Source organism: Astatotilapia calliptera, chromosome 19, assembly GCF_900246225.1.
Source record: "Astatotilapia calliptera chromosome 19, fAstCal1.2, whole genome shotgun sequence".
NCBI lineage: Eukaryota > Metazoa > Chordata > Actinopteri > Cichliformes > Cichlidae > Astatotilapia > Astatotilapia calliptera.
This window is the reverse complement of record NC_039320.1, coordinates 29,721,124-29,748,379: the sequence shown is the minus strand read 5'-3', so window position 1 is coordinate 29,748,379 and position 27,256 is coordinate 29,721,124. Positions and strand designations below refer to the sequence as shown.

The 27,256-nt window shown below is 41.4% G+C and overlaps 1 protein-coding gene across 2 annotated transcripts in view; it reads left to right on the top strand.

The window, feature by feature from the left end:
• Nucleotides 1-27,256, top strand: part of rrh (retinal pigment epithelium-derived rhodopsin homolog) — a 37,695-nt gene that overhangs the window by 5,726 nt on the left and 4,713 nt on the right. Inside the window, exons 2-5 of one of the 2 annotated variants that reach the window (XM_026152700.1) lie at nucleotides 8,750-8,872; nucleotides 11,334-11,524; nucleotides 18,614-18,713; nucleotides 24,005-24,158. In XM_026152700.1, coding sequence (XP_026008485.1) covers nucleotides 8,761-8,872; nucleotides 11,334-11,524; nucleotides 18,614-18,713; nucleotides 24,005-24,158 — 557 coding nt within the window. In that variant the 5' untranslated portion in view covers nucleotides 8,750-8,760. Of the gene's footprint in view, nucleotides 1-8,526; nucleotides 8,873-11,333; nucleotides 11,525-18,613; nucleotides 18,714-24,004; nucleotides 24,159-27,256 lie in introns of those variants that run through there. The other variant, XM_026152699.1, reaches the window with a different exon arrangement.

Here is a 27,256-nt window from a genome sequence, read left to right as displayed (position 1 = left end):
GTAAAATGTGAAAAGCGAGGTCGGTGCAAAAATTGCAAGGTGAATGCAACTACCACCCTCTGTGAAAAATGTGATGCACGTCTTTGTTTCACAGAGGAAAGAAATTGCTTCAAAAGTTACCATTACCAAAGGTAAACTTCTAACAACTGCAATGAAAAAAAGCCATTTGAGCAAGTTATTGACTTTATGTAACATTCTTTTCTATTTTGGCACAATGTTTTTATATGCTCATGTTTTTAGTTCATTACACCTCTCTAATGTTAATGTTTTTTCAGTGGCATTTTCAATTGTACCTCCAACATTGGGCTGATTTATTTAATTTTTTTTTCCAAGAAGCTTGTTGAAGTAAACCAAGAAGTGTTACCATCATTATCCATGTTAAGAATTTGAAAATAAAAAGGAAATTCTGTTTTTAAAAGCAAGAAAGTGTTTACAGAATTACTTTCTAAATATGGAACAAATGTACCTTGTATGCCCAATGTGACGCATATGTGACATTTCAGATCTGGGGCAGTGGGTGGAGCTATTACAAAAAAAAACTTCATAAATGTGTTATATATCATTCATTTGATATAACTTACAACCCCCGTAATCTTCATGAAAGTAGAAATAGGTATAATCATCATCATCTAATAATAATATAATATTAGTTCGTATGACTGTTACTATAAATGTTTGATTCATTTACTAACATAATCATCCTGCTGTAACCAGGTTTATTAGTATGCTGCTCGGCAGATACCCATCACTAACCCCAGCAGTTAAAAGACATATACATTGTCTTGTTAAACTGTTGCCTGATAACTTGTTTCCCCAATCAGTTTGGACCTTAGTGTATCGATCTGTGGACTCAGAATCCCACTACAGAGTCTTGCTCTGGTTAAGAAGTCCAGGCTCCGATCCAGTAGGCAGTGCAGAGCTTAGATGGGAGCCAATGGATGAGAGGACCTGCCCAGTTCTAACCGCCGCTATCCTCCAGATATGGTAAATGGGCTGCGTCTTATATAGCGCTATATAGCGCTTTTCTACATGTAAACCCTTTAAATGCCAGTTTAAAAATTGGAATTATCAATTAATTATTTTAATAAAATTCACAAAAAGGAATTATTTTCTCTATAATAAACAGTAGAGGGTGGGGCATTGGGGGTGATTATATAGATAATAATTCATGTTTTGTGGTTTTTTTTGTAAAGAAATTGTGCAGTCCTTCAAATGTTTAAACTGGGATTTAATGGGTTAAAATCCTGAAAACGTTTGGTCATTTTGACAATGGCTCAAGTTAATCAAGTGATTTCTGAACAACAAAGCAGAAAAAATGTATAGCTTTATGAGGATTTCATGACAGATTATGTGCACAGATTTTTTGTCCACGAAGATGTCCAAAGATTGCAAAATTTAAGCAGTTGAAAAAGAATTAAACACAATTAACTGTCAGCGAAATCACATGTAAATTATGACTCTGTGTTTAACAATTACAGCACACATAATACCATTTTTTTTAAATCAAATCAAGCTCAAGCTTTCTACTTAAAATCAAAAACTGATAGTTGCACTACCCACCTCTGCTTTTTTGTACCCAACTTGGCTGTTTTGAGGTGGCAAAGAGGATTATTATCCGTTAACACAAGGAACTTTGATCCCCAAATAATCTCTGAACGGTTCTTCACATTTTAAAGCAAGCAATTCAAACTTTGTGCTACTGTAGTTGTGGTCATTTTTCTCAGCCTGGTGTAGCCTGCGGCTAGCATAAGCTATGACCCGCTTGGTGTGACCCTGCTGCTTACACAATACAGGCTGTAACCATGTTGACAAGCATCTGTCTTTACTATGAAGGGTTGAGTGAAACTGGCAAAACCCAAAATGGGAGCAGAATTAAGTTTGTCGTTCAGCTGCTCAAAAGCTAAATCACACTCAGGAGGCCACACAGCAGCTAAGTGTGGACCAGGTCTTCCTGTTTGCTTGGCACCTGTACTTCTGTTAAAAAGTCATAAAGTGGAACAGCAATCTGTGAGATCCCCTGAATGAATCTCCTCTAATTGCTGCAGAACCCTAAAAATGAGTCTCTAACAGAGCCTGGGACCCTCCACTTTTTAACAGCAGACCTTGTATAGTTGTGTCCACACACTTTACCTTGAAACCAGATTCTGCCAGTCGCTTAAACACAGTCTCAAGCCTCTCTCAGTGTTGCTCAAAGGTCCCTGAAAAAAACTAAATGTTATCCAGGTTCACAAGAACGATCTGAAAAATGAGATCACCGATAATCACCTGCAACAGTATTTGATATGTGGCAGGTCCATCACAGATACCAAACAGCATCCTGGTATATTCACTGCACCAGACCAAATGGAGGTTACATTGTGCTTCTCACACACACACACGCATGCACACGCGCACACACACACACGCATGTATGCACACACATGCATGCGCACACACACGCACGCACACGCGCATGCACACACACGCAGCTCTCCAGCATCTGTTAACATTTTTATTGCAGACTGTAAACTGTTCAAATCTGAGGACCTTTGAATGAGAACGAGGATTGACCAAATGATGTTTTGTATTTTGATATCACCATGAGCTACACCTCTGGTTACACCGCCTGTGCTGCTGGCTTTGAGAATCATTCTGTGTACTAACTCTGCGACAAGACCCTCGATGCATTTAAAAGTCAGTTTCGAAAAAGAGAAATCCACACACTCATCAGCAAACGCACATAGATTACTTAATTTAATAGACTACTCATACAGTAAAAACACTGAAACCACAATATTATCTCTAGATGCAGAAAAAGCGTTTGACAGAGTTAACTGGAAATTTTTAATTGCAACTTTACACAAATTTGGTTTTGGAAACTCTTTCATAAACTGGCTAAGAATATTATACAATTCCCCAACAGCTCGTATCAGAACAAATAACCAAACATCCTCCAGCTTCTGTCTCCTGAGGGGCACCAGACAGGAATGCCCACTCTCCCCTTCACTTTTTGCAATTTTTATCAAACCACTAGCAGCAGAATTTACAGGCTACAACAATTAAGGGCATAAAATGTAAGAACATAGAACATAAAATCAGTCTCTATGCAGATGATGTGTTGCTTTTTCTCCCAAACTCACAAACCAACCTTTCTGAGGTAATTACTCTAATAAACTGGTTTTCAAGAGTTTCAGATTATTCAATTAACTGGTCAAAATCTACAGTTCTTCCAATTAACTGCTCCTTCCATAATTCTTCTTCTGCCCCACTACAATCTGGAAATATTAAATATTTAGGTATTAATGTTTCTCCTAAGCTTTCAGACTTAACTAAATTAAACACCTACGACTGCACAGCCACTAACAACTCCAACATCATTGTGAAGTTTGCAGACGACACTACAGTGGTGGGTCTTATCACCAACGGTGATGAGACAGCTTACAGGGAGGAGGTCAGCGCCCTGACCCACTGGTGTCAAGACAACCATCTCACCCTCAACGTCGCAAAGACAAAGGAGTTGATAGTGGACTTCCGGAGGTGCAGAGAAGTACACACCCCCATCACCATCAACGGCGCTGCTGTGGAGAGAGTGAGCAGCTTCCGGTTCCTTGGCGTACATCTGGCTGAGGATCTTACGTGGTCAGTACACACAAACAAAACAGTGAAGAAGGCGCAGCAGCGCCTCTTCTTTCTCAGGAGACTGAAAAGATTCGGCATGAGCCCCCGCATCCTCAGGACCTTCTATCACTGTGCCATTGAGAGCATCCTCACTGGATGCATCACCACCTGGTATGGCAACAGCACCGCCTACAACTGCAAAGCTCTCCAGCGAGTAGTGCGGTGCTCTGAACGGATAATTGGAGGTGAGCTTCCCTCCCTCCAAGACATCTACAGGAAGCGCTGCCTGAGGAAAGCGGGGAGGATCATCAAGGACTCCAGTCACCCCAGCCATAAACTGTTCAGACTGCTTCCATCAGGAAGGAGGTTCTGCAGCATCCGGTCCCGTACCAGCAGACTGAGAGACAGCTTCTTCCATCAGGCCATCAGACTGCTGAACACGTCATAGACACCTCAGCTTCACTACTGGAACTTCAACATTATGCACTCCATACTGTACAGTAACGCCACTGTTTTGCACATATTCAACTCTGTATATTTTTATATATTTTATTTATTGTTGACTCTATTTAATTTGTAAAATATGTGTATACACACACACACACACACACACGTAGAAAAACATTTAGTATACACATCCAAAAAAATTTTTTTTTTTTTGCATATACTATTATATATTGTACATATATTTATTAGTTTCAGATGTAGCCATTCTTGTATTTTGCTTGTTTACATTATTGTATTTTGCACAACTCTGTTGCTTGTGAAGCTCGCACACAAGAATTTCACTCACATGTGCTGTACCAATGTACCTGCACATGTGATGTGACAATAAAAGTGATTTGATTTGATTTGAAACCACATCCCACTTCTAAAGAAAGTAGAAGGCGATCTGACTAGATGGAAATCTTTACCCATATCACTCATGGGAAGGGTCGCCACTATAAAAATGATGATCTTGCCAAAAATAAATTATTTATTTTTAATGATCCCGAACAAACCATCACAAGATTGGTTCAGATCTCTGGATTCAAATATTTCTAAATTCCTTTGGAAAGATAAACCCCCGCGTATTAGCTTAAAAACGCTTCAAAGAACCAAGGATAAAGGAGGATTAGATCTGCCTAATTTTCAACAATATTTCTTGGCCAACAGGCTTCAGTAAATCTCAGGATGGTTAAAATGTACCCTCTTAGATGAACCTTGGCTAGATGTAGAACAGGCTCTATGCAATAATGATCCATTTGGCAAAGTAAATCCATTGGGTATCCTTGTTGGTCTTCGGACAACAATTCTGACGGCTAAAGAACCAAATGGGACAGGCAAAAAAAAAAGAGAAATCCAAAAAATGATCACAGATTAAGACATTGTGGTGGCTGTAGCTCAGGTGGCTGAGCAGGTCAGCCACTAATCAGAAGGTCGGTGGTTCGATCCCAGGCTGCCTCCTGGCTGCATGTCAAATATCCTTGGGCAAGATACTAACCCCATGTTTGCCTACTGGTGGTGGTCAGAGGGCCCGCTGGCACCAGTGTCCGGCAGCCTCGCCTCTGTCAGTGCGCCCCAGGGCAGCTGTGGCTACAATGAAGCTGCCATCACCAGTGTGTGAATGACTGAATGTAGTGTAAAGCGCTTTGGGGTCCTTAGTGACTGAGTAAAGCGCTATACAAATGCAAGCCATTTACATTGTGTTCCTCCAGTATTTTGCAGTGTTGTCACTTCATTGGTTTTTCTTTGCTTGTTTATACAGTAGCATCATAGGTTTTAAACCAGATTGAGTTGCTGGGCTCCAAGCACTTAGAGATGAGACAGACTCATGGCATGCAGGTGCAACTGAGCAGCTTTTCCACATAAACATGATCTTATAAAGCAAAAACAGAAAGCCAGTAATAAGTCTTTGCAGCCACAGGAGGCTGTGACACCGTAGAGAGGAGCGAGCACAGTCTCAACAACAGAGTGAGGAAGAGACAGAGGGAGGTGAAACTGACATGGTAAGAAAACAGATGGAGGGTCGTTATCAGGAAGGGAGAGATTCAAGCAGAATAAATGGCTTTATTGACCATGAGCCACTTAATTGTCACATGCTGCAGTGCAGTGACACTAAGAACTACAGCAACTGTACCAAGCTGATAAAAACAAGCAAACAAAAGTTACCATATCAATAATTAAAACAAAGTGAAGTATATTTATTTATTTTTAATTAGTTAAAAAAAAAATTTCAGCGATCATGATGGGTTACCTGGACCAAAATTGCCAGGTCCAATTTTGTGTTCAGCCCTGTGTGTGTGGGATTATTCTGTGTTGTTGTGTTACATAGTTATCATCACTGAGGTGGATCTCATGTTGTATTTCATCAATGTAACCCAAATCCTCATCCTCAACTGCCATACCCTCCAGTGTGTATATGAAGGCTGCATTTTTTGATCACGTTGATATGACGCTAGGACGAGTGTGCTGAATCTTTGACAAGGCCAGTCTTTCTCTTCTCCACACTGATCATTATGCAGGCACTATCCCTCCCCTCTTCAGCTGGATACACATCATTGCCATTTCCTTCATCGATGCCACTCAGTGCTTCATAAAAGGAGCAGCCTCTTTCTACTGGTAACAGGCCAAACCATATTTTTCCTACATTCCTACTTTTACATGGTTTTTCTTTATCTTCAGTCTCCTTCCAGCTGGTTGAAGATTCTCCAATAATCGCTGGCTCTCCCTTGTAACCTACCTGGATCCCTTACCTTCATCTTCTCACCTGCCTGCTCATCCCCTGCTGCCAACACCATTACTAACCTTCCCCTGTTTGAGCATAATAAAAACTGTGAAACCGTGTCTCACCTGGTTCTGCTTTTAAGTCAAATCTAGTTATTTGGTCATGCAACCATGACATTTGTTTTCACAGCCACTATATATGCTCCCCAAATGCAAGTAAAACTTTCACAGTTTTTCATAAACGACAGGTTTCTCTGGCGTTCCATATCTCTGACACTCATTCAGATCTCATGCTGTATATCACAGAGGACAATGTTTCCTTCCTTTTTCTTCCTCTAGTTTTTTGGAGTGTATTTTTGTTTACAATAACAATAACAATTCTGGACTGTGTCATAAAATTAAAGCCAGACATTCTCCCTAACATTCCTACAAACATTAGGAGAAAATTATCATATGGGTACTAATTTTATCCAGGTCAGTAGTTTAAATTTGCCAGCTGGACTCCCTGCAGTATCCATTGAGTCCTGGTGGTGAAAAAGATGCCTAAAGAACTTAAGTGTGTAATAGACTCAGTTATAAAAATTGTAAACTTCATAAAGACCAGGTTGGCCTTTCCTATTCCATGAGCTCTGTAATAAGATGGCCAGCAAACATGTCCAGCTTCTGCTCCATACTGAAGTATGATGGCTTTAAAGAGGGGAGAAACTTTCTAGGCTTTTTGAATTTCACAGAGAGGTCCAGGTGTTTTTGAAGACACTGTGTGGCTCAATCAGCTGGAATACTCGTTGAACATTTCTTGTTTAAATGAGCTGAATTTGGGACTACAGGGACTCTCCATCAGTGTTTTTGATGTGCAGGACCAAATCAATACAATGTCGAAGAAACTGGAGTTTTTCAAACTCGAGGTCAGGACAGGCGATGCTTCAACTTTCTCCAGTTGGAGAGTTTCCTGTCTGACAACAACCCGACCCTCACCAAGTCAGACAACAGTTCATCTGTGTTGTCAGAGTCACTCCTTTCAGCCACGCTAGGAGAGTTATTAGCTGACTTTGTGCATGCATAAGCTGATCGATCACTATTTTCTGAGCTTCTGAGATAATGCCCCTGATCTTATTCCCTTCTTTGTGTTTTTTCCACCTAGAAACACCAGGTGCTGTAAGCTCAGGGTGGCTGTAGCTCAGGAGGTAGTGCAGGTCATTACAAACTGTAAGCTTGGAGATCCCTGGCTGCTCCAGTCTCCTGCCAAATATCCTTGGACAAAATACTAACCCGAGGTTGTTCTCTGATAAATGAATCAGGGTTTGAATAGCACATAGAAAGCGTGTTGCATGAAGCACATTGAGTGCTCAGGTGGTGTAGGAAAAATGCTATTTAAGAACCAATCTGTTGACCCAGAATTGTAGATGGATATTAGAGGATCAAATACTTATTTCAGTGAATCACAAGCATATCGTAGCTTTTGTATAATGTGTTTATTCTGGATTTTTGGTTGATATTGTGTGTTTAGCATAAAAATTATTGGCTGTTCAGTTCAAACTTGTGTTACTCTCTGAGGTTTGTGATTGCTGCATATGTGCATCAGATTTAGAAATGCTCCCATTCAGTGGTCCATGGTATGGCATACAGAAGGAGGTAAATGACCTGCACTGGTACTTCTTCAGGGACCCCAACAAAATGGAAATCTTTGGGACTGAAAGAATAAAACACCAATTAAAAGCGGTGTCTGGAACAATAGCTTCAACCAATGGAACAGAGAAACAGGGCTTTTGTCTACATAGAGTCCCTGCTTCAAAGAAACAAGTCTTCTGACCTCTCACTCCAAATGAAAACAGTGTTTAACACCACTACTGTTTGAATATTTTTTGGATAATTTGATTGAAAACTCCTTCTACAAAACAGGGCCTCATGGTTTGATGGGAGTTTCCTGAAGGCTCTTTCTGTTACAGTTGATTAACTAAACGTTGCCACACAATGTGCCTTTGTGGACCCATAGGCACATGTAATCCAGACTGAACGAGACTTTATTGTTCCTACTGTACGCATTCTCTGTGAAACGACCAGTCATCCGTTTGAGGTATTTCAGTCTTCGATTCTGTGTTGTAATGACAAAGCTCATTGACGACATAACTTGCCAGCCACTCCATGTGAGCGGTAATCCTCTCTTACAGAGCTTTGTTACCAATGTTACGTGCAGATTGCCGCCTGCTAACAGGGACCGAGGAGCAGTGGAATGCAATAATCCCATAAACCCTAGTCCTCACGGTTTACCCACCACTTCTCCACAATAGCATCATACAGATTTTAGTTAGGACAGCATTTTACAAAACTCCCTGCCTGCATTCTTCTTCTAATTTTCTTCAGTTTAAATTTTAAGGATCACCATCATTTTTAAGTTTTTTAGTTTTTACCTTAATCGGGTATTTTTTGTTTGTTTGTTTTTATCTAGAAGGTCACTAAATGGGGATGGACTCTGGGGTTAATATTTCAAATGAAGATGCACCTTATGGGGGGAAGAGTGCATTTACCCAACTGGAGCATAACATTGTGGCTGGATATCTCATCACTGCAGGTAACAACAAACAACCCTTATGCTGTGTTTTGCCATGTTTGCTCTGCGTTATGTTCTTCAGTTTTGCAGTTGTGTAAATGCAGTCATTGTGTGGTTAAGAGGGATAATAGTCTGTTATAATCATTTGAATTTTAATGGTTAAATCCTAAATGTGTCTTTGATATTCTTTCTTTACCAGTGAGATGTCATAGGATTCATCCAACCAAGCCCAGCGAAGCAATGTGGTTTCTTGACAAAACTTGGATATCAGCATTTATTGAGTTTTAACCAGCTAGTTCTTATTTTCATATAATTTTTACATTTTAATTTGATTGATGTATGTTATTTTATGGAAGGTCATCTCCTTACAAGCTTAAAGAGAAATTCTTGTGAGTGTTGGTCGTGTTTATTCTTCAGCGTATGACTGGAGATAATCACTATTGTAACCACTTAGCAGCAGCCACCTAGGTGATTAGAATCATGCCAACCTCCTGGGTGTCATGTATGTCTGTTTTGTATTTGCTATTTGCAGGACAGATCAAACTATAGGTTTTAAGTGAAATCAACAAAGACTTGTAGTCAAAAGTTAATTCTATCTTTGTCTTTCTCCCTGATGCTAATGCACATACCATCTCCAGTCCATATTGGGTTCATTTTCGAAATAAGAGTCTATACTAGGTTATAGGATGTTGGCACAATGCTCCGTTTTATGCTGGGTTGCAGATGAATGGTCAAAAAAATACCTTGCATGTCACCTGCTAATTGAAAGGTTGGTGGTTTGACCCCCTGTCTGCTCCAGTCTGTTGTATCCTTGGGCAAGATACTAACCTCAAGTTGCTCTTTAAAAATCCATTACAGTTTGAATGTAATGAACAGCGTGAATGTTAGAAAGAGCACAGAAAAAAGTGCTTGTGTGAACGAGGCAAGTTGTTGTAAAGTGCTCAGACAGTCTAGAAAAGCGCTGCTATATGAGTCCTGTCCACACTGATAGATGATTTTTCTTGACCTCCATAAAAAAAGGACTGCACTTATAGTAGGCCATCTATTAATATGACATTATCCCATAAGTTTAAAACTACACTGTTGTGAACATGGACTACAAAAAGCCTTTTGAAATAGTATGCTATGTATAATAATGACTAATCATCTCCTAAACTAAAGTCTGGGCTCTATCACGCGTGCATAAACACGATTATTTATTTACAACACTGTTCCAGTTACTTATTGTCAGCAGATTAGACATGTGACCCCTCTGGGCTCCAGACAGCTGACAATAAACTGGCAGCTCAATATTAACCAACATTAGTCCAACTAATGTTAGGCTTGAGTTGACCGAGAAACAGTTTGATTACATTCTTACAATAGAATTCAATAGAATAGAATTCAACTTTATTGTCATTGCACATGCACAGGTACAGGGCAACGAAATGCAGTTTGCATCCATCCAGAAGTGCTTTAGTGATATAGATATATTACAATATATATTAGCAATAATATAGATATGTGAGTATATTACAGAAATGGGTCTATTATGGTATGTTATAATGTACACGGTATGAAGTATGTTGTGAATATTCTATAACTAAGTATGTACAGGCTGTAGTGAGTACAAGCTATGTACAGGCTATGTACAGGATATAAATATGAAAAACTATACAGAATATGAAATAAATAACTTTACAGAAAACTGAGATATACAGCTATACAGAAATGGGAACTGTGCAAGTTGTAAACAGTTGTAGGATTAAAGATTATCGAATGCACAGAATGATTATTTACACAGAGCTATACAGTAGTGCAGTTAAGATAAGTGAGATATGTGGATAATTTCTATCATTCTTGAATGATATGAGACTTTATTTCCTAAAAGACGAAGACTTTAAGCTTCTTCAGGGCCACTTCCCTCATTTACAAACCAGCCTAAGCAAAACTGACTATTTGACGACCAACCTGGAGCCCCAAACAGGAGAGGCCTGGTGTATGTTGGATTTTTAAAAATATTAAATATAGTAATATTTGCTATTATGCTATTTATTTCGTCATTTATATTCATAAATATTAGAATTCTGCTACAATTTCTTTCAGCTGGAAAACATGCTACATGAGTTTGCTATGTTTTATCGAATCTAAGGCCCCAGAGAATACAGTCTGACACTGCCTATGTTGACATATTTAAATACGTTACAGTATCCTTTTTAGCTTTAGACAAAGCAACTGGAACCTAAAGCACTTTTATTTACTTTCTCCTCAGTCGACTTTTATTTGGATGAAGATATTAAATCTCGTATTAAATCTTGGGGGGTTGCACTCTCTGAGTGCTCTTGTTTGTATTTCTGTCTTTTTTAAAAGCTCCTTTTATCCCTTGCCATTGTTTAATAGAGAGCCAACAAATAAATGGTAAGGGTAAGGGTAAGGGTATCTTAATCTTAAACTTCATGTTTGACTTTCACACTGTAACACTGTCTTTCTTTTCATTTCTCAGGTGTCATCAGTTTAGCGAGCAACATTGTGGTGCTATTGATGTTTGTAAAATTTAAGGAACTTCGCACACCTACCAACTTCATAATAATCAACTTGGCTTTTACTGACATTGGAGTGGCTGGTATTGGCTATCCCATGTCCGCTGCTTCAGACATCCACGGCAGCTGGAAATTTGGCTATGCTGGTTGTCAGGTGTGTAGAATACGACTGCCTCTAATTCCACTACATGCACATCTAGTTTTGTCATTTTATGCTGTTTGTTGTTTAGGTTATGTTCAACCAACTGCAGCTATAGAAAAATCTAGCACTTGTTAACATTGTTAGTGAACCCAGTCGCAAATAAACTAGGCAGTTTTTACCCATGTCTGTGTCAATATGTGGAGAGTATTTATGAGCAGTGTTGGGGAGTAACGGAGTACATGTACCGCTGTTACGTATTTAAAATACAAAATATGAGTAACTGTATTCCGTTACAGTTACCGTTTAAAAGGTGGTATTCAGAATACAGTTACTTTGTTGAAGTAAATGGATTACATGGCAGTCTTTTCCTGTTTCATATATTGGCCTATGCCCTCTCGATTTTTGCTAATTCGGTGCCGGTGGAAAACAAAACACACAATAAGAGGCTCTAATGCCTGTCTCAATCTCGCAACCCATGTCACCTCTATTTGAGGTCCGCATAATTACGTGAAGAAATATTTTTAAAAATTAATATTCAAAAAATGATTTAATATGATGCAATAGGCAGAGTGTTACAGGCATCGCCCTAAAGAATATAGCCTGTAGTCCGTGCTGCAGGGAGAATGGACTGCTGTACCCGTTATGTGTCTGTGAGCGAGGAGGGAGAAAAAGGAAAAGTAGGAGCTATCACCGAGCAGAAACAGGAGCTGGAAGCATGTAAATATAATAATAACCACTGCAGCCAAGAATGAATGAATGAATGAATGAATGCTTTATTGGCCATATGCAGGTTGCCCCACAGAGGAATAGGACCCCCCCCCCCCGACTTACACAACAACAAGACAACACAAGGGAATACAGTCGGAGATCGGCAGCGTTGGGAGAATAACACTGAAAAAATTACACAACAATGGGAAAAGTACAAGAGGAAAAAAAGAGACCTCTTCACACGCTGGGCAACCTATGGGAGGACAGCATGAGAACAGGAAACAAAAAAACTCCTCTGCACAGAGAGCACATTAATGTCCACATCACAACATCAGAGCACATGACAAGCCACAGGGGATGGATAGGGGGATGGGGGGTGATTCGAAGGAACACATCAGTCGTCCTGCACCATGCTACCATTTCAACGCGGCACACAGACCCGCTGCATTCCCCCGCAGGAACAAGCATCGAAGGCGTTTGGAAGGGAGGGGGACGAGTGCATGCTTATCAGTGTAAGTGTGTGTGTGTGCGTGGCCATAGTTCAGCTGAGACAGTGTCCTTCGCTGTATCAGGCTAAGTAAACAGTCCTCCAGCCGATCCAGGTGTCCTTCATGGGATGGGAAGAATAGTCATCACACAGTCGTTATCAGGGAGTTGTTTTGGTGGGCTCCAGCCTTGGGCCTAGCAGCTGGCGCCGTGGTGTCCAAATGTAGAATATTGTTGATTTCTCCTTTATGCGAGCAGCGAATTTAGCACTCTGACACTGGGGCCTCGATTTCCCGTTGGAGCGCTGCGAGCCTCCCCATGATGGTATCAAGCTTCTGTTCCGTGGTGTTGTCATTCTTTTGGTTCTGAGACCCCACAGCTGCAGTGAGCCGTTCTGCGATGTTATCCAACTTTCGCTCAAGGGTGTTATTGTGAGCAGGCCCCTCTCTGATGTATCCCATCATACGCTCAATGGTGTTATTTTGAGTCTTCACGGCAGCTGTAAGCGTCTCCAAGGTGTTAACCATGCTGCGTTCGGTGTGGGAGGCCGCGCCTCGTCCCATCGCTTCAATTCCAGCGGTCAGCTTAGGGGGAGTTTGAACAGCTGGTTCCACTCTCTTATTTCTCCGATAAGTTAGGGCCAAGCCACCTCAGCAAGAACCCTGTTATCATGGTTCCGAATAGGTAAATATCCTCAGCGTCCTCGATAGACAGTCCCGCCAGGCACAAGATCCTCCAGGTCTGCCACCCATCCATCATGTATCCGGCAGGGAAAGTCCCTCCAGGGCACTCGGGCTCTCCCGAGCCCAGACTTCTCGTTGAGAAGAGGGTGTCAATAGCATTCAGAGACCAGTTGATCAAATCCATAATTCTCTGTTAGGTTTTAGAGAACGACAGTGAGAGACTGTTCAAGGGAAAAGTAGTGCACGCGAGACAAGACAAGGACACAAGAGGCTAAGCAGGGAAGATAAGGGGAAGGAGGAGAGGAGAAAAGTGCGACCGCCTTCACCGAGAGCCAAGTAAGAAAGAGAGCCTGACGAGACCAGCTGTAAGTAAGCTATTAAGACTCGACTGTACGCTGTGTTCGTGTTTTCCTCCGAAACAATAAGCAGCCTTTCAACACCTCTCTCTGTCTCTCGCTAGCAGAGTTGACCCAGACAACAAAGTAAAGCTAGTTTTCAGCTATGAGCCGACACGAACCCGACGTATCAGCCAGAGGTCCCTTTACTACGGTTCGGAGCCGCGGACCTGTTTTATATACGCGAGGAATAGTTTTCTATACGAGATCGCTGCAAAAAGTGCAGCCTTACCTAATGTCCACCTACTGTTACTCATTTATATTAAGATTTAAACATCTAGTTGGTGTTGGTATGGCGAGTAACCTTCAGTAATAGTAATAAATCACACAGCAATAATACATTTTATGTAGTTGTAAAAAGCATGATAATAGATTAAGTAATCCAAAGTATTCAGAATATGTTACTAGGGCTGCCACAAACGATTATTCTGATAGTCGACTAGTCACCGATTATTTCTGCGATTAGTCGACTAATCAGATCATCATCCATTAGACGTAAAACTACAGCTTATTGCACCAGCAGCATCTGCTCTTATATAACTATCATTAGCTTACAGCTGTAAGTGTTTAAGGTGCTAACTAAAAATAAAGACAAGATGATAGTTTATCAAATTTTAATGAAATTTGCAGATTGTTTCAGTGAAGTTTAATAAACTCCTTGCTATCTAAAATATAACAGGACACCGGAGTAAATTCTCGAGCATCTCACACTTCTGATAATCAGCTGTCTGCTTGACATTTATTCAGCTGTGTAAAAACTATAACTTTAATCTCAGCCAAACCGATTTACTCAGGAACAAATAAAATACTAAAAAAAAAGCCAAACAATAACATTTTTAAGTTATCTAAGTGACTCATATATGTTTAACCCGAGTATCGAAAGACGGCGGTGGGTTTGAAAACGATCTGCGGGGAGTCCGGTGTTCTCACGGCTCTAGTGAGCCTTGAACCCCAGCTCGCTAACGAGCTAGTGGGTAACAGACGTCTCTGAAAACGTCGGAGCGCTTTTGAAAATATGTGGTGTCTTGATAAACTGAGCCGATATTTGAGGTTTACACAGCTACATTCTCACCTGAAAATATGTTAAACGTTTATTTTGTGACCCAGAAAGAATAATAAGAGTAACATTAAAACTAACTAGCTGCCGCCATTGTTGGAAACTGAGCTGGGCTGCGCTATGAATTCTGGGACACAGCTTCTTCTTCGGGGTTTAACGGCAGCTGGCATCCTTGTACATGCAGTGCTGCCATCTTCTGTTTCAGTCCGTTATTACACTCTTAAATCCTGCTACTGATTCCTGCGTCTTTTGTGAGCTTACAAAGCTTCAAACGACGTGTTGACTATTAAATTAGTCGTCGACGTAATCGTGACTAGTCGACTAATCTTGGCAGCCCTACATGTTACTCTCATTAGGTAATGTAACAGAATACATTACAAAATACATTTTGGGGCATGTAATCTGTAATCTGTAGTGGAATACATTTTAAAAGTAACCTTCCCAACACTGTTTATAAGATAAAATCTGAAATAGCCTCTTTGTTACATAATGTCTTTTAAAGTTATAAAATGTGTTCCACAATCTCACTGTCATGAAACGCAGTGTGTGGCAGGCAGGTTAGGACCCAAATGCAGGCCTCTCAGGTTGGACTGAACTTAACTTTATTGCTGGAAAGTACAAATAATTAAATCCAAAATGGACAGATACTTATGCATCCAAACACTGGACGCCCTGAACAAATGTGACACACACCAAGAAGGAGATCATGACTAGGGATGGGTACCGGTGTCCGGTGCCATTATGGCACCGGTTCTGACATAAACGGTAGTAACCAGACCGAAAAGCAGCGTACATTTCGGTGCTTTATTTCCTGAGATGTCATACACTTTGGATTCTAGCCAATCATTTTACCTTACCAAGGATAGTAGGCGGGCCCAGGTACGTACGTTCTTTTAGAGCAGAGCTACAGAATAAAAAGTCTGGCTGTACTTCACAGCAAAAGATGCAAACTCAGCAGCCTGCAACAAGTGCTTTAAGGTGATACTGTGCAAAGGAGGTAACACCTCGAATCTGATGAAACACCTGGCAATGCATAGCGTTTTTTTAAAAGCTGAGAAATGCACAATATTTGATAGCTTGCTGCGAGACCTCACACCGTGCACATCTACAGCGGGTGTGGTGCCTGTTATCGACCCGGAGTTAGCAACATCTTCCAAAAACCCAAAGAGGAGAGTCCTGGCCCCTAGCCCTGCCAGTGTAGCAGAAATGATGAGGATGATGATGCAGCAGCAGCCGTTCTTCTCTGCGTGCGTACCTTAATGTTGTTTGTGTGTAATTTACGTTGAGTAGGCTAACCACGTTATTACATTAATGCATGTAAGGTGAACTAGCAAACATCATCATAGCTACATGCGGCTGTCTTCTTGTTTGATGGCAGATACTCCCTTCACCCTGGCCAAAAAGGCTAAAATGACCAAAGAAAAAGTGGAAAACGGCTAAACATGAGAGGTTTTTAGACAAAATTGGTGTTTTCTCCAATGATTAAGCACTGCTTCCAGCCAAGAGTGATACCATATATGCTCTATAGCTGCAGAAAAGGCTAACATTGTTATCTTTTTACCAAAAAAACAGCTAAACATGAGAGGTTTTTGGACAAAGTGTGTGTTCTCCATTCTTTAAGCACCGGTTCGAGCACTGTTTAAGCACCGGCACCGTTTCAAAAGTACCGGTTTGGTACTGGTATCGGATAAAACCTAAACGATACCCATCCCTAATTATGACAACGGACAGAGGGAGATACAGACAATATATACATAAGAGGGAATTGGGGCAGAGAGGAAACAACTGGGGGACACAGCTGAACATAATCTCACTGACGAGACCTGGGAAGCAAAACCAAACACGAGAGGCTGTCAAAATAAAACAGGAAGTACGAGAAATGCACACCAAGACTCAGACTGACTAATTAAAGATAGAGTGAGAGCGAGCGACACATAGAGAAAGACAGGGGAAACAGATAGTCTTGACTCCATGTTTATTTGCCTGGCTTAATACAGAAAACAGATTCTGGCTGCCCTCACCCTAGGATCAGCGATGGGTGCAGGAACCTGCCAGAAGCCAGCTCCTCTCACCTGAGGAACTATTACAGGTGCAGAGGTGGTCTATTCAATTCAATTCAATTTTATTTATTCAAATCACAACAACAGTCACCTCAAGGTGCTTTATATTATAAGGTAGACCCTACAATAATACATCTGGTCTTTGCTGGCATCACCCTGGGAGCCAGGACTGGTGCAGGTGATGGGTGGGCACCAGCTGGAAACCAGAACATGGATCGGCTGGGCCTCAGTCACCAACACCCAGGTGCATGAATGGGTGCAGATGAAGGCTGAAGGCAGAACCGCCTTGGGAGCAGGGACAGGGACTGGTCGAGCTCTACCTATCTTAATACCGGGAACTGAGATGGGTGCAGGGAAAAGCTGGGTCCAAGCCACACTGGGAGCAGGCAGAGCATATGGCTTACGCGAGGTCACAGGTGGAAGAACAGTCTTAGAAACAAGCAAAGATGAGGTACCACAGTCTTTAGAGGGAGCCCCAGAGGGTGCAACAGAACCAGTTCTGCACAGGTTCACAGCAAACAGTCTTCAAAGAGGTCCCCTTCAGGGTCCTCAGAAGTGACACTAACTCTAGAGTTGCTACCCCGCCACTTTGCAAACAGTTTCAAAACAAGGCAAATCATGAGCAGACCCAGATACACATTGTACTGGTTCAGGGTTTGGTTTAAAAACATGTATAGTTTGATTAACAGTAGATGAGATTTCATTATCCACCAGCGCAGTAACATCACATGAAGTTATGGTTGACCCTTGCAAGAACCCAAAAATTCTGTTTTGTTTTACTTTGTTTACTGGGTCAACTACAAGATACACATCTTTTATGCTGGCTGACTCTGAAGCAAAACAAACAGTCTTCGATTTTGCTGGGTTAGTGGTACACCTGGGAAACACAACTGGACTTAAACTAAGAAAGGCCAAGAGCAAGAGACACAGAGAGAGTGCGAGAGACACAGGGAGCGACATGACTGGAGAAACAGGCAAATGAACATGGAGACAAGGCTGACTTGATACAGAAAACGAGGGAGAGAATGAGAGAGGAGGAGTGAGCACCAAGGGAAACTAACAACAAGGCAAGAACTCAGCAGCATAACCAACTAAATCCAAGACTGCTAATAGGAAATTTCAAAGAAATAAACAAGTTGATAATCCAACTCAAAACACTGATGAAAAGACCCGGGACCTTGACACTTAAATTACTTATTACAAAATCTGTGGCCAGGCTGATTCACGGTCTTTTAGCAGATTTTTTTCACAGCATTGTCATGGCATAATATTGTTGAGCCATGTAATCCTTCTTATGAACGTATTAACAGAAGCGAGGAAACTAACAGCCATCATCTGCATTTGTGTGGCCTTTTTCTTTGAACCAAGACAATAACTTTCCCCGACATGGCTGTAATACACCACTGCAGACAACATACCTCACTGCTATGTTTAACAAACACAGATAACTAGACCAGGACTGAGAAAGGACATTTGGTCAGAGCAGTGTAAAAATCTGAATTTTATAACTTTTCCAAGTTTCTACAAGTTTCTGTTAAATCATAGTAACAGAATTCCAAAAGCCATTGTACCACAACATGTTAGCACCGTGGTTCTTGCTTTAATCTTTTGGATGCTAACAATTCTTGCCTCAAGCACAGGGCCATGATCATAGCCTTCTCGTTAAGAAGGAATCTAAGTACCTGTCTTTTTCTTTGTTTCTGTGTCTCCAGATCTATGCAGCTCTCAACATATTCTTTGGCATGGCTAGTATTGGCCTGCTGACCATGGTGGCCATTGATCGTTACCTTTCCATCTGCAGACCAGATATAGGTATCCCACTTAGAGAGCCTAATATTTGCATATATAATTTACCCGACCACATTGTTATACTCCTTTTTATCTGTTACAAAATTGACAAAGATATTTATGATCAAGGGTTACCATGTCATCTAATTCCATCATTCATCACACAACCAGTTATACTGGTCACAAAGTGATGTGCGATTAATCTCATGTTCCTTCTGTTGTCTTTTAACCACTGCTTAAATTGTTCTATTTTATTCATAAATCGTTTGTAAGTTCACCAAAATACAGACTCATTGAAGATGTTTTGAGGAAGTACAACCCAAATTTCAAAAAAGGTGGGACCTCTTATAAAATGTAGCAGGGAAAACAAAAACAAAGCGTTTCAAACACACACACACACACACACACACACACACATATGTATATTCAAGGGAGAATCTCAGACCAGTTGACTGAGTTACCAGAAAACTTATCAAAGATGTGATCAGAATGTGTAATGGCAAAAGTGAGTTTTTAGGATTAGAAGAATGTCATCAGCATACAAACTGATTTTGTGATTATGTAATTTTTTTTTTGCTGTACCGCTAATCAGTTATTGTTCACTGGTGGCAACAATAGGGCAGATGGCAATAGTGGCATCCTGGTCTAATGTCTCTGTTTAAATTGAATGAGTTAGCTATTTGCTCTTTAGTGATTATGGATGCTGTTGGAGTGTTATATAGGATTTGGAACCAGAAGCCAAAATGTTTCTCTTTTCTAAATTCAAAATTGTTTGTGGTATACACAATGAAAAAAAATCAAACTTTTTCTACTCAGATTTGATGGTTTCTTTTGTTTTGTGTGCTTGTAGGTCAATTGTGTTAATTTATTATGTCTGAATTTTAAAATAACTGTAGGTCACAAAAGAAGAATGGAAAGAATGATGCCATACCAGACAAGATAAATATTTTTACTGATTAAATATAAGGGTAAAATGAAAAGTAATTTAAAAAATGGCCAATTATACCCTAAACCAAAGAGGGTTTAATTCAGTATTTGGGTCAAGGTCAAGTTTATTTATATAGCACTTTTCCAAACAGTCTTAACAATGTAAACAGGGAGCCAATGAAGAGAAGGCAGTATGGGAAAGATATGCTCCATCTTTGTAGTCCCTGTCAGTACTGTTGCTGCAGCATTTTAGGTTAACTGGAGGCTTTTAAAGGAGTTTTTAAGACAGTCTGATAAAAATGAATTACAATCGTCCAGCCTGTAAGAAATAAATGCATGAACTAGTTTTTCAGCAGAGCTCTGGCTTTTTGTCAGCCTGGCTACAGGCTGCTGACAAGAAACCTAGAGTTGTTTTTATTTTTTCAATAAGTGAGGAAAAGTGAGATGCTCTTGCTTTGCGAAAAGCTCTGTCTTTTTTCTTTCTTTTTTTTTTTACTTTTTTTCCTATAAAACAAACTATTCTTACAGGCTAAAAAATGATCTTCTAAATTAGTGAATTGTTTCATCTTATAACTTCAGCTTATGAACTGGTGCACGTTTAAGAGTTATACCACAGAGTCAAGTAATTCTGATTTGAGGTTTTCGTTTTCAGTTTGGGTATCCAGAGTTGTATGCAGTGAAGATGTAATTAGGGATGGGTATTGATAAGATTTTAACGATTCCGATTCCATTTTCGATTCTGTTTAACGATTCGATTCCTTATCGATTCTCTTATCGATTCTTTTTTTTTTTAAAAGGAGAACACTAAAGTCGATTAGCTTAGAACTTTGTTTTATATCTTCTCTTTGAACAAGATAGAAATTTAGGAGTAACATGGCCTTACAAACCCAACAGTGAGATCTAAAGAGAGCCACAGCCTACGGCTCTTCAATGGGGTGTCACAGGGTCCCCAGGAAAAAAAATGTATATGTAAAATAATAAAATAAATATTCTCCTGTAGCAATAACAAAGTTTAACATAAATTATTCTGTAGCAATTACACAAGAATATCCAGTAATGTCCTGCCTACAATTAAACACATTCACTTACCAAAGTGAAATCGGGGCATCCGCTGTGGCAAATGGGTGCAAGCCTTTGACCACAAACTTAGACACTGCTCGGTGACATTCGTCTATCCTGGCCTGAAAGGAGACGCTACCGGTAGACTGCAGCGAGAACTGCCAGCATCTGAGCCAGACTCTGTCTCTCTCATCATGGTCACTAAATGCAACGCACAGTAATAGCAGGTTTTGTAATAAGGTAAATCGCGCTAACATAATATGCAATGCTAATTGATTAGTTACCTGCAGTATTAACGGGAGAGGACGTGGAAACGCTACCGCTGCTGCTGGGTTGAGCTTCGCTAGTCCGGAGCGGATCAAAAACACGACATTCGTTGAAAGCAATCGCGTGTTTTTTGAGCAAATGCTTTTGCATGTTCATAGTGTTTCCTCCCTTTGATGAAATCTCTACTTTGCAAGTATTGCACGTTGCCCTGTTGTCATCCTTTCTCATAAAGTGTAACCAAACTTTTGAGCGTTTGTGCCGCTCAGGTGCCGTGTTTCCTACTGGGTAAAAGACGCTACTCAACGTGATGACGTCATTCGGGGCGACTGGAATCGATAAGGGAATCGTTTTTAAAAGTGGCAAACGATTCCAAGGAATTGAAACAGTGGGAACCGGTTCTCAACAAGAACCGGTTTTCGATACCCATCCCTAGATGTAATACTATTAACAAGATAATCGACCTCTATGTGACTAGAATGGCTTAGTTACAGCACTTTCAGAAAGACATGTACTCTAATAATCGTGTTAACCACTGCTTTGTAATCTGTTGTGGTATATTTAAATGTTAATAAGAAATGATCTGAAAAAGAGGGTTTTTTGTTTTAGGAAATACTGTTAGTTCAGTTTCTATGCCAATATGTCAGAACGAGATCTAAAGTGCGATTAAAGTGGTGGGTGGGTTTGACGGCGTTGTAACGATAGAAATGGTAATTAGTTAGATTAGTCGTTACTGAAAAGTAACGCCGTTAGTAACGCCGTTACTTGTAATGCTAACTGAAGTCTGCAGTGTACAGGGTGATGAGGAAAGGGGCGAGCACTGTTCCTTGTGGGGCCCCCTTGCTACAGACTACCACCTCAGACACACAGGCCCACAGCCTCAGGTAGTCAATAATCCACTAGGATAGCTGATGGTCTACTCTCCCTGCAGCTTCCCCATTAGCACTGAGGGCTGGATTGTGTTGAAGGCACTGGAGAAATCAAAAAACATGACTCTCACAGTGCACCTAGTGCCCTCCAGATGAGAGAAGGCCCGATGCAGCAGCATCATCCACCCTGATGTTCAGCTGGTAGGCAAACTGCAGTGGGTCTAGGTCTCTCCTGACTAGTGGGTGAAGGTGGTGAAGTATGATCCTCTCCATGGTCTTCATCAGGCGTGAAGTCAGTGCAACAGGTCTGAATTGTTTTGGCTCTTATTTCTTAAACCCAGCTTCAGAGACAGTGTTGCATCTATGTCAGTTCTTGAGAGCAGGGCTCATGATGTAAATTAGCTTTTATATGTTTAGTGTTTCATGTCCTCTTTAAAGGATATACAGGGAGTTGGGCGGGTGTCCCCCACCTCTTGGGAAAGAAACTGTGTTTGGCACAACCAAGCATTCAGACCATAATTCAGTTTGCTACAACTTCTGGATGGGTTTTTGTTGTTGTTGTTGTTGTTGTTGTTGTTGTTGTTGTTTAAAACAATATCAGCAGTATGCAGTTTAGCAGACTGCTGATATATTCTATAAAGAGTATATGCATGTAGGCGCAGATAGTGACGTTTCAGTTCCAGTGTTTCCCTTAGTGTGTGTAGGTGTATATCTAACGTTTGTATTAGTTGTTTTATTTTGGTACTTTGGTGTCTGTGGTGCTTTGCATTTCATTATAGCTCCTCCTAGTCTCATTACCTAGTTTCTGTTCACCTGCTCACCCCAGTTGTGTTCATGTTCTCTAATTGCCCTCAAGTGTCTGTTTTTGCTCCCTGTGTCTTCCCTGCCCACATTATTAGATTCCTGTATGGACCGTGTTATTAGGATTTTGACTCTTCTGCCAGTTGAATAAAGGTACATGTCAGATTATTCAGTTGCCTTAAGAATCTGCATTTGGCTACTCCTTATGCAGAGCTATGATTGGTGCCTTGTGAAATGACAAATGTAACAAAGAGCCAGGATACTTGAGCAGCTAGAATTCTACATTGGACCACCACATTGGACTATTAGAAATGACATTATGACCACTCACAGGTAAAGTTAATAATACAAATTATCTGTTCATCATGGCTCCTGTTAGTGGGTGGGACATATTAGGGAAAATGTTTTTCTTCAAACGTCATGTGTGAGAACTAGGGAAAATGGACAACTGCAAGGTTTTGTTTATTTATTTATATTTATCACCATCACCTCCGTCATCAAGAAAGCCCAGCAGAGGATGTACTTTCTGAGGCAGCTGAAGAAATTCAACCTGCCAACACGGACGATGATGCAGTTCTACACTGCAATCATCAAGTCCATCCTCACCTCCTCCATCACCGTGTGGTACGCTGGAGCCTCTATCAGGGACAAACAGAGACTGCAGCGTGTTGTGCGCTCTGCTGAGAAGGTGATTGGCTGCAGACTCCCATCTCTGCAGGACCTGTACACCTCCAGGACACTGCGGCGTGCAGCCCGGATCTCAGCTGACCCTTCTCACCCTGGACACAGTCTGTTTGACCTGCTACCCTCAGGCAGGAGGCTCCGGTCCATTCGCACCAGAACCTCTCGCCATAAGAACAGTTTCTTCCCCTCTGCTGTTGGACACATGAACAATAACCGTATGACTGTTCCCTCCACTAACACATGACCCTACGCTGTGTTCACTGCATCATTCTATGTTTGGCACTGATCACCACCTGCACTCATGTATATATCATGTATATATCTATCTATCTACTTAGCACTTTTAATTCTTATTCTCATTTTTATTTTCATGTCTATTTAAGCTTAATTTATAACAGTATGTTTGCACTGAAGCACCGCAGCGATTTCCTAATGTTGTAAACCTGCTCAACATTTGGCAATAAAACCCTTTCTGATTCTGATATTTATGCACTATCCCAGCTTTTGTGGAATTGTGGTTGTACTTAAAAATCAACAGTTTGCTAATCTCTATTAAACATTTATTCAACTATCTGCAGCCTAAAAAAGTGCTTACTTTCTTAGTTATGGAGCGATTGTAGCGCTAACTACAATCGCTCATTAAATTCAAAATGACTTTATTGTCGCACTTTCCTGACCTTCATTTTTTCTATACATCATTTCTCTCTCCAGGTGAGAAAATGACGGTACGATCATACAGTCTTCTTATTCTGGCAGCATGGCTGAATGCTGTGTTCTGGTGCTCCATGCCAATTGTTGGCTGGGCTGGCTATGCCCCTGACCCCACTGGAGCTACATGTACCATCAACTGGAGACAGAATGATGCGTGAGTCTTTAAGGGATAATGTACTTGATATTTTGGATTAAAAGCTACTAAAAAAGAGTTTGAACAGATATTTGCCTCTCCATTAGCTCAGGTTTTTTTTCAATAGCCCAAACAGTCCACCCAATTAAAGCCATTGGTGTTTCTACTATCACAAGATGCAAAGGTAATGTTTTGGTGATTTGACACTATATAGCGGTTTTGCACATAACATCATGCACACGTTGCTCAACAACTGTCTGGATAAGTGGTAGCGGTCACGTAAATTCACTGATACATAGTATACATAGAAATTATCACTATTTCCCCCCTTATAATGCCTATATTCTGCTGCATGATTGGGTGCAGCAATGATCAAGGACAGAAATCCCAGGACAGGCTTGCAGGCAGGTGCATCATCTTTAGCCTCAAATTCTGGAGGCTTAAACTGCACTCTGTTGGGTCAAGCATTGTCATCTTGTAGACTACAGTTTTGTCCTAGACTGTGGAGATATGGGAATGTCACTGGTTACAGAATCTTATTTTAAGATCTCACTCCACTGAAATGGCCTCCAGTAACGACAAAAGCTTTCAGCCTTTTGGTTAAGCAATTACCATTGCATTTTCTGTGTCCTCTCCACAATTTGACCCTACAGTCCAGACGCAGTAGGCCAAAACTGTACCACTGAACATGATGTTTCTCCACATGTTCAGCTTACAGTACACATGTTGTCAGCACCAGCATAAACAGGTCTGATTGTGAAGGGCCTCCTGGGCGTCACATGAGACTGGAGACTGACTGTATGCTGTCTTTTAAGTGGTGACAGGTTAAGGAAACTGTCTTTTTTGGTCTCATCTTCTTGGGATGCCCACTTTGTGGCCTGTCTGACATTTCCCTTTAAATGACCTTTAATTTGGAGATGGTGCTAGGGCTCACTCCTAAATAATGCTCCAGCTTGGTTTTCCGGCATTCCAACTTGGCCTGGCACATGGCCTATCCAGATCAGTCAAATATGGTTATGTTTGGAACAGACACTAACTATATGCTGACAGCAAAACAACTAGTAACTCAGTGTTCCAACATTCGGAAGAAGGGACTACTCTCACGAGGTACAACACACATGCTATGGCAAGGGGGAGCCAGGACGACAGGTCAGGGAGGAGATGTCATCATCATCACCCACACCAGAGATTGGGTACCAAGAGGAAGGATCTTTGAGTGCGAGAAGAACTGACCTGAAAGATAGGATCATGGTAAAGCTTGAAACCTGGATCCTCCGTAGCCGGTTACCAAGATTAAGTGAAGTACCCTCAGAAGAGCTACTAGATGATGCAAATGCAGCACTACGGAAGATACTTACCGACACCATTACCAAGAGTAACCAGATGATCTATACTATGGCAGCAGTGCTCAGTGAGAAGCTTGGCTACAAGTTAAAAGTACCCTTCATGGGGAAGGAGACTAGAGGCCAAGATCAAAGCTGCAGAAAGGTGCAACAAAGAAGGTGCCGAAGAAGTACAGCAAGCTGTACATACCTGAGGCCTTGGAAAATGCCGGCGAAAAAACTCACAGCCTTGGCCAGCTACTTGAAGAGATACTCCAGGGAGATCGAAAATGTTAGGTTTGTAGCATAAACCTATTCGCTGGAACGTTAAGACAATATAATTACACTGCAAGCAAGACACAAGTAGGCAAACTTCTTCATGGTACTCGTGCACGGGAGAGAACCAGACAGGCACCGTTCCTTCGCTTGACCCCAGTAGCTCTCGTCCGTTCTCCCGTATCACTGTCCTTTTATTGAGGTTACATGAATATGCATAAGTTCATTAACATATGACGTCTACATACACAAAGAGTACCTTGCCTGTGTGTGTGTGTGTGTGTGTGTGTGTGTGTGTGTGTGTGTGTGTGTGTGTGTGTGTGTGTGTGTGTGTGTGTGTGTGTGTGTGTGGACTGCTGATCAAAGGGTCAAACATCCTTGGTCAGGAAGAGGGTAGCCTCCCCCTCACCCTAGATGGTTCATCCTAGATAACACGGTGAGGAAGTCCTGCAGTTCATCTAAACAAAGAGCACTTAGACTAGAACAGACGCAACTACGTTAATCCTACCATAAAATAATAAGACACGGTATGACCTCTCATGCTCCCAAAGTGCTGTCTAATACACACAAAGTTTGCAGACTATCAAGGATCAAAACCTCTACCAATCTACAACTAATTACAAAACTCTAAGCATATATAAGTAAATATTTCTAAGCATAAATGACAATCAACAATACAAATCTAACAGAAGGCAGGAGAATAAACCTGCTGTTCTCCACAGAACCAGCCAAGGTGTACTCACAGTGGCAGAGGAACAATATGAGAACATCACCACCAAGACTGGAGATGGAGCAATACTGCAAGAGCATATGGGAGAAGGACACAACCCATAACGGCAATGCTCAGTAGCTAGTGGATCTGAGGGCAGACTACAGCTACCTCCGGTGAATAGGGTCCAGTAACCATCACAGTAGCAGACATCCAAGACAGGGTCTCCAGTATGAAGAGTTGGACAGCACCAGGCCCCGACATGGTTCACGCCTACTGGCTGAAGAAACTGACTGCACTCCACGAGCGCCTGGCAGCACAAATGAACCAGCTGCTAGTTGACGAAAGACACCCAGAATGGCTAACAGAAGGCCTGACAGTCCTGATCCTCAAGGACCCCCGGAAGGGACCGGTTCCGTCCAACCACCGGCCAATAACCGCAAGACAGCTCGTGTCAGGTGTCATAGTGGCTAAGATGAATAAGTACATGGCTCAATACACGAGTGGGGCACAGAAAGGCGTTGGAAACAATACCAGAGGAGCGAAACCCCAGCCACTGGTAGACAGAGCAGTCGCCTGAGAGTGCAAGACTAGGCTGACCAACCTGGATTGATTACAAGAAGGCCTTTGACTGGATGCCCCACACCTGGATCCTTAAGTGCCCAGAATTGTACAAGATCACCAGGACCCTAAGAGCCTTGATCAGCAACTCAATGGGGATGTGACACACAACACTAGAGGCCAACTACAAGTCCATAGCACAGGTCGCCATCAAGTGCGGGATGTACCAAGGAGATGCTCTGTCCTGTTAA